This window comes from Rissa tridactyla, chromosome 6, assembly GCF_028500815.1.
Source record: "Rissa tridactyla isolate bRisTri1 chromosome 6, bRisTri1.patW.cur.20221130, whole genome shotgun sequence".
NCBI lineage: Eukaryota > Metazoa > Chordata > Aves > Charadriiformes > Laridae > Rissa > Rissa tridactyla.
The window spans coordinates 52,037,333-52,045,499 of record NC_071471.1 but is presented as its reverse complement, the minus strand read 5'-3'; the positions used below and the strand labels follow the sequence as shown (position 1 = coordinate 52,045,499).

Here is an 8,167-nt window from a genome sequence, read left to right as displayed (position 1 = left end):
CTGAGCACCTGTCTTGAGGTGCTGGGGAAAAAAATACTCCTCTGGAACTGAATTCTTCTGTTTCTGGTTAAAGAGCTGTACTTGCTAGGCTGATTCACTCCCTGATTTATTTCAGCCCAAGTCCTCAAGAACTGCTTCAACTCTGAAGCAGCTGCATAGACTGCTTTGATGAGGTACTTTGCCCCTTGACGCTCATCTGTCAGCCCACCCTTTCCTCTGTTCTGTTCCACGTTCTTCCCTGCAAGCACCCGTTACTTTCTTATTATCTTTTCCACCAGGAGATGCTGCAGAAGAGAAGAGATAGAGATTTAGTCTCCCCCCTGTACCTCCTCTGACACTTCTCATTCCAGGAGAAATGTTTGAGCAGCAACCAAGTTGTGCCTCCATTGTTGGACTACACATTTCCCTGGTACAATGCTGTTCACACACACCTAGCTATGTCTCTTCTGTGGTGCTGCTCTCTAAGGACCTGCCATCCTTGCTGTGATTTGGATTCTACCAGTCACACAGAGGGCCCTCAGGTGGAGAAGGGAATGGTTATTCAGAGACAGAACTGAGAAAACAGCTGTCAGCTCTTGGCCTAATTGGGATGCCACCATCGCTCAATCATCCATCCATCCAGGTAATCAGTCTCTAAAATTCCTTCCAATAAAGAGTCACTTATGGGACAAGCTCCTTTTCCCATTTCTGCTTCCTGGAGGTGGGATATTCAAGAATTTATGAAAGAATTTGCTATTTCTTAGCTTTCTTACCAGAAAACACCAAGCACTTGCTGGCAATGCATGGCTAGATAGATTTCCATCTTCAGAGTTCCTGGAGGTTTTAATCTTTGTAGTTTTAAAATAGCATTGTATTTTCTTTATGTAGGAAAGCATTTTTTTCAACAAGAACAAGATCTGGCCACTTTGCCTTTACTTCATCTTGTGGAAGTTTTCTCTGCTGACACATCGCCCTCTCGTGGCCCTCCTGAAATCCTGTCAAGGAAAGACAATGAGCAGAGAAATGCCATATTTTTCTTTGAAATTTTCTATGCGTCGATCACAAAGATTCCTAAACCTTCCAACAGCATGCTGGGTTGCATGTGGTGAGTAGATCTCTTCATCAAGACAACTATCAAATGCACCACTGTTCTACAAAACTGAATCCAAATAGGAGCATCACTGGAGTATATTTAAACCTGTTCTTGAGCCTGCTCTTTGCCTTGCTGTAAAGATACAAACAAGAAGACACCAGGCCTCGGACTATGAAGAGGTGGGATGGGGCAGGCCAGGAAGCTCCATGAAGACTGAGCCTTCCCCAGATGAGGTAAGTAGAAGGAACATGATACAACAGTTTTATTTGCGTGTGACCGTATTTACCCATCCACTGTCACTCAGGCCCCTTGATCCCCTTCACCTTGAGTGGTGAGGAGCAATACCTGTTAACACCAGCTGCACGGATGCTGTCTTAGAGAGCACCATTCCAGTTTTAGTCCTGACACTGACAGCATCCTCTGCTTTCAGACACGTCTTTGCAGATCTGAGAAGTGCTGACTAGGGCTTACAGCTAGTATGTGTGTACTGCAGAGTGGTTTTTTTTACAGTCACAAACTGCTTAATCACAAATTTCCAGTTCTCTGCTGAGCAGAAGACAAACTCTAGCCCTCGTACTACTAAGACTTTGTTCTTGCTTAGCTAGCACTGGCCTATTCTTGAATGCAACCCTTTCTGCCCAAACACTCTGACAATCCTTATATCTAACTCCTGTGTTAACTTCCTTCTGGGGTGCCATCACGTCCATAGCTGCCTTTGGCAACACAGCATGCTTCAGGCACACATGATGGAGGGAAAATCTTGCTGCTCAGGATGAACTCGGTACCTTAACCCACCCTTAAGAAGGGTTAGGTACCTAACTGTCTCCTCTTTTCTATTAAGACGAGCAGCCCTGAAACATCCTCACTATTGTGTGCCTCCCCATGGCCTCAAGGTGAAAAGCTGCCCTACTGTGTCCAAGGCAGCCCCCTCTGGAGGTGCTAGAGCATGTAAACACAGAGAGGAGCGCCATGCCGCTGTTCTTGGCCACTTCAGGAACTTACTCAGCAAGGCTGCTGTTATGATCCCTGTGACAGTGAATCCTTCTTAGTACAGAACTATGAGTTTTGGCATCCCAACTGGAAGGTGGACAGTATCTATTAAGGCAGATGGTGACTGGGATGCATCCTTAAGACAGAGCAGGATTGTCATGCATACAGTTCCACACCTAGTTTGGATCTGTGGACTCTGTCTCCCCTTGAGGGTCTGAGCATACAGTCCATGTCCAATAACTTGCAACTACATTGACAGTGTGCTACCATTAGAGCACGGAGCATGTCCGGGCCATGCTCCATTCTATGTTCAATACTTGATCTGCAGGCTATCTGCCATGAGGAGAACTTATTTGGCTTGCTGCCATGCAATAGGACAAGTCACTGGCACTCAGGGCTTAATATTGTCCTTATCACATGGAGATGATCACAAGTCTCTAGACAGCAGATGGCCAGCATCTCCTTAAGGTGCAACTCTGTCACCCCTTCATCTTGGCCTCTGCACCTAGCTGAAGTGCAGAGTCAGCTGCATCCCTGCAGTGGAGAAACAGCACCCGCTCTTGTGCCTCTAGCACCATCTTCCCAGAAAAAGCTGGGAATTAGAGACCACTAGTACAGGAAGGGAACTGGTCTTGTTTCAATCCTGAAACAACCAGTCCTGGTAAGCATTTCAGTGGCTGTTCAGCTCTAGGTGATGTTCACGTATCCAGAACCATTTCCAACCTGATACAACTGAATAACTTTTCTGTTCTTAGGCATGGGTAGAGGCCAGGCAGGGGGCTTACAGGGGATTAGGGAGTAAGCTCCCAGCCACATGCAAGTGCTATATGGAATCACAGAATGGTTTCAGTTAGAAGGGACCTTAAAGATTATCTAGTTCCAAGCCCCCTGCCATGGTTGTAATGAAAATCTGCATTCTTCCAGGGAACAGAGGAGCTCTGAGCAGCACCCTCAAGCTTTTACATTTGCAGCCAAATACCTGTGATTCTCTTCCATAATGGCAAAGAGAAAGGATGGTACTATGAAAACCACTGGTGAGTCTGGCTGAATCATATCTAGCATGAAGCACTAGAGAAGCAGGACTTTTAGATTGTCTACAACCTTGTCTTTTTGCTCTTGATGTACTACACTTCCCATCATCAGAGGTCACCAAGCAGGCCACCGTCCAGGCTGTCATTCAAATGCCAGTCTCTAGGCATGAAGATTTTAGATCTGGCTGGCTAGATTCTCTTATCCAGCAGAACTGCAAACACACCACGAATCCTGAGATGATGATGATCTGTCAGATTTTAAAACAGGCTGCTGTTCTACATCGTGTAATTTCCTGCAACACAAAAATGGTAACTCATCTGTCGGTACCTCTTCCTGTTGGGTTGCAGCATGTTGCTTCGGTAACGATACTAAATGTCTGATTTGCTTTCACAGATGTAAAAGTCATCAGCAATTAACTATAGATAAAAGTAATACAGATGCAAATGGCTGGATACCTCTGAGTGACTTAACCCTGTTCTTTGGAGATGCTCATTCCAAAAAGGCCTTTCTTCATAGTGAACTCAACTCTCCCTCTTAAATCCTACACCAAGGCCATATAATACAGTATTTTTCATTTTAAACAGAGGATTTTTAAAGCGATGTTGAAGGCTCTCTAAGGTCAACTGCTTCACTGCTTTTAAATAGCACCAGGGAATTGTGTCAATCTAGACTATTTACAGTGGCTGTACCCTGACTGACAGCACTACCACCTTTACCACATTGACACCTGACTAGACATTCTTCTAAACAGCCTGTAGGAAGTTTGAACTACTTCTTTCCTACATCAGCACTTGTACTATCCTCAACTGCAGCTCACTCAAAATCCAGCTTGAACTAGTCAGGGTCAACAGGTACAGGGAAAAAAAACCAAACTTGGAATAGAAGTACCTGTTCAGTGAGAAGGCCTCTGCTAAATTAGCAATTTGGAACACTGTTAATCTAGTAAAGAAGCAGCTTTTTGCGCTGGGCATGCCTCTTCAAAAACTACTAGGATCAAAATGTGTTGGTAAAGTAGAGAAAGAATCTGCTAAGTTAACTGAGCGTGTGATAAAGCAATACATCTTGCAGTTTCACCTGAGGTCCAGATAGTCAAAGAATATAATTGCATGTTCTCTTCTATGATCTCCAGTAGTAGGAATGACTTTGTCTTTATTAACAGACCCTTCGAAAAAATAAAGACAACTTATACAATCTTTCCAACAGGAATTTGAGATTCCAGAAAGACAAATGCAGCAACTTGTTTTATTGTAAATTTGTAATGACTAGTCTCTCTATTTCAAACAGATGAAGACAGATACCAAACTGAAGTGTTTTCAGTACCATGGTCATAACTCCAAAGGTCTGGGTATCTTCTCAATGCAGAGCTCCATGAAGGAAAAAATGATGTTTAGGTCCTGCTGCTACTAAGCTAAGACATCCTTACAGGTTACGGAGGGCTTTTCCTAGAGTATTTCATGTGGGACATAGGACTAACACACAGATAGTCAGTATCAACGTATGGGTTAGGGACAAGTTTCAACCTTTCATTGCAGAACAACTGAGGCAACAGAACCATTTGAGAAGAGGAAAGTATCATTCAGTCTTAAAGCCTGAATACAGCCTACTGTATTCAATAGATAGAAGTTACCAGTCTTGATGTTAGCTGTAACCAAAGCCTTGTCAACATACAGAATATCTGTTGTGCAACTGAAGCAGAGATCAGTCTGACTCATAGCCCAACTTCAACTTAAAGACTGTTGTAATTTCATCGTTTTTCCAGTTTTTTGTACTTGGCTTCTGCAGAAGGAAAAATAACAATATTTTAGGACTGGATAGGTAAAAACTTTGAATCCTGTAAGCTGCTATACATCTTAAAACTCATGTTAATTTAGAGGATGATTATTTTTTTCTAAAGTATTTAGGCAAATATAACTGTACAATAATATTTTTAAGAACCACTAATATTACTTTAAGTCAGGGGGAGTTAGGTGTCTGGTGGAACTTTGTGAATCCCTCTATTTGCAGGATTAAACATCTGTCTTTAAAATTTGGGTCAGTGCACATTGTAAAAGAGAAATCAAGCCTCACTAATAATCTGTAGTTCAGTAATACCTGGTACTAGTCCATCTCCCTATAACTTGATAAATTTATCTTTTCCCAACACTTGCCGCTTCACATAAAATGTTTGTTGTTCAAAAGCAGGGCAACACTATTCTGCATAGGCAACTCTGCAGCTCAGACTTCTTAAATAAAGGAGTTGTTTACTTCACCTTTTTAAATCCCCTTGCAAGGGACTATGCTTCTAGGTAGTAACAGTAGAGGATAATAGTTACCAAGTTTTTTGGAATATGCATCCAATTTATAAGCTGCCTGCTCGAGAGCTGCAACTTGCTCCTCAATTAGGTTGATTTGTTCCAGATATGGCTGAAGAGCAGCATCTTAAAAAAGCAGAAAAATCGTATCTGTCAGTTCTTAGTAATTCACTTCCAAGAAACAGTTCACATTTGAAACAAGAATTTCTCATTACATTCTTCAGATAAAACACTTTAAAAGCTCATTCCTTCCCCTGCTCCAAAACCAAGCATTGATGCTGATACTCATGTTCCAGAAAAGTATGAATACAGGCTAAACTCAACACAAGTAACAATACAACGTGAATCAAAACAAGTCCTATTTCATTCCTATCAGATCCAAAATTTGGGGTAAAACAACACATAAACTCAGATGTGTTTTCTCTTATGCTAGTCTATGTAGTCTATAGCTGTAAAGAAATATACAAGATTGGCATTGTATAGCAGCACGTATATTTCAGTGAGTTTTCTTTCCTTCAGCACCTAATGGAGTGTGAAACATCCAACTCTTAAGTGCTTCATTTCCCAAACAAGTGTACCATTCATTATGCCCCTACCCAATTTGATTTACTTACATTTTTGATTTAAATCCTTCAGATTTCTACTGATGTTTATAGCAATATCTTTCATTTCTAGGTACTTCAAGCTAGTCAGCTTATTCATGTTTTCCAAGAGTTTGTAGTCTTCACTGGTGGCTTAAAAAGAATAGAGTTTATTTTAATTAACGGGTGATGTGGTTTGAATTGGATGCACACAAGAGGACAAGCGATTTCAAACCAATAGGCAAAAAATGTAACAAGAATAGTTTAGATGGCAATTCAGGTATTAGTATAGTGCTCTACAAAAAGAGATGATGTTTTTTGAACTGTAAAAATCAACCAGACTGATGAATACTTATTCACTTGCAATTTTTTTGAGAGAAAAAATGACTAATTCCTCATATTTCTACTCTTACTCTGTCAGTTAACCACTTCTGTTTACAAAATTGATAGCACAAATCCTGACAGCAATCTGTACCATACGCCCTTCAAGCCCGTGCAAATCAGTAGTGCTGTGGGGTGTTTTCAAAATTAGAGCCTATGGTATCCACTAACTTGTTGAGGAGCTTACTTTGCTCCAGTTAATGTTGCACAGCAGTTTATTGTAAAGCACAAACATTGGAAAACATGTGTATGATCATTGCTCTCACTCAGAAACAAAACAGCTGCACATGTTCCACTCTCAGTTGTGCTTCTCTTCCAGGCCTTCTTAACCTAGACCCCTTTGTTTGTTTGTTTTTCCATGTGCAAGCTTCTGCAAGACTAAAAAGATATTTTTTTTAAGTTGCTGATATCAGACTGAATTCTTTTGGAATGTATTTGTGCTCATCTGGGACTTCATTAACATGACTGTGTTGCTAGTAGTCAAACAACAAGTCAGACTTGAACTGCCAGTCTTGCTAGATATGCTCTAAATAGGTATAGTTTAGACAAGCTACACAACAGATTTCTTTAGAAGAAACAAAAAGTTACTTGCAGGTCAGTATTGCGGTGTCTTACCTGTCAGTTCACCCGTTAAATAAATGGCCATTTTGTTGAACATGTCTTTACAGAGTTCATTGATGTCTGCCTCTGCTGGTTCTTTAGCTTCCTCCGCTGTTTCAACAGCAGGCTCCTCTGATCAGGGTACAGACATTACAGGGTTAGGGGGAAGTTGGCAGGTACAGAAACACACCACAAAAATGTAATGGTCCCATTTTTTTCAAATCGACTGCAAAATTTCCATATAACTTGCCTACTTTACACTAAGGGCTAACAAACTTAGGCAGTTGCCTTAAAGCGGCATCAAGATTATTTCAAAATAATGCTTTAGGGAACCTTTAAGGGACAGACACCTGGCCTGACCACACTTGCAAACACCAGCCCCCTCCTGTGCTTAGAAAAGAGAAGAGGAATTCGAGCAGAAATTTTGAGTGACTTTGTGCACAACGCTCCTGATGTTTATTTCTAGTCACTGATTCAGAATAGAACAGTTCCCCCAGCCATTTCACGAGGGGCTACAACAGATTTCCACCTGTGGAAAGCGATAATCACAGCTTTTCTCCTCCAAACCCGTTTCTACGACAACCTGCCCTCGCTCTGCTCCCCGCAGCAGCAGTTCAGCACCTCATCCTCTGCTCCTCTGCCCGACAGGCTGTTTTTCGCTCTGTCGGCACCATTTGCCGGCTCGAACTCAAAGGCCGGGCCGAGGCCCGCAGCTCCTACCGGCGAAGCGGCGGCGCAGCGGGGGTGACAGGCACGCGGGGGTAAGCCCCGGGGAGCCGCCGGCCGGCCGGCAAACATGGAGGCCCGGGCCCGCCCCGCAGCCGGCCTCCACCCCACCGCCAGAGCCCTTCCCGCCGTGGGGCGGCGGCTGCCCCGCCGGGAGCAGGCCCCGGCCACCGCCACGCCGCCAAGGGGGGCGAACCCGGAGCGGGCGAACCCGGAGACAACCCCCGCGGCCCCGGCCCCGGCCGCGGCCCCTTACGCTTGGCGGGCTGCGCGCCGGCCTCGGGCAGCCCCTCCGCCGCGGTCGCCATGGCGACAGGCCCCCTCCCGCGGCGCCCGCTTCCGCCTGCGACCCTACGCAAGGCCGTGGCCCTGCCCCTCGCCGTCGCGGCGCATGCGCGGCTGCCGGCGGGCCGGGGAGGGTGGCGGCGGGGCCGGGGTAGGGGCAGGCCGGGGTCCGCTGGGCTGGGCCCGCGGCCGGCGGGGTTGGCAGCGCC

General features: G+C 44.5%; 1 protein-coding gene across 5 annotated transcripts; it reads right to left on the bottom strand.

Annotated features, from left to right (window-relative positions):
• Window positions 1-888: 888 nt before the first annotated feature.
• On the bottom strand, window positions 889-8,052 carry BLOC1S2 (biogenesis of lysosomal organelles complex 1 subunit 2). 5 transcript variants are annotated; one of them, XR_008467043.1, is made up of 7 exons: window positions 7,930-8,049; window positions 6,963-7,079; window positions 6,000-6,119; window positions 5,407-5,511; window positions 4,763-4,870; window positions 3,164-4,256; window positions 889-974 (listed from the first exon to the last, which is right to left on the bottom strand). XR_008467043.1 is itself a non-coding variant. In XM_054205841.1 (5 exons), exons 1-5 carry the CDS (start codon window positions 7,979-7,981, stop codon window positions 4,839-4,841), a joined length of 426 nt encoding a protein of 141 aa, XP_054061816.1. In that variant the 5' UTR covers window positions 7,982-8,052; the 3' UTR covers window positions 4,323-4,838. The 5 variants fall into 5 exon arrangements, 3 of the variants coding, with proteins under 3 accessions (XP_054061816.1, XP_054061817.1, XP_054061818.1); XR_008467042.1 differs by lacking the exon at window positions 3,164-4,256; XM_054205841.1 differs by lacking the exons at window positions 889-974; window positions 3,164-4,256 and having other exon boundaries at window positions 4,323-4,870; window positions 7,930-8,052.
• Window positions 8,053-8,167: the final 115 nt, after the last annotated feature.

Excerpts from the sequence above, each read along its gene's own strand:
- BLOC1S2 (XM_054205841.1), bottom strand. The coding sequence starts at position 7,981 with ATGGCGACCGCGGCGGAGGGGCTGCCCGAGGCCGGCGCGCAGCCCGCC. Across the intron at positions 6,120-6,962 it reads TTTAACGGGTGAACTGACAG|CCACCAGTGAAGACTACAAA; the intron begins GTAAGACACCGC and ends ATTCTTTTTAAG. Across the intron at positions 4,871-5,406 it reads TGCATATTCCAAAAAACTTG|AAGCCAAGTACAAAAAACTG; the intron begins GTAACTATTATC and ends TTCCTTCTGCAG.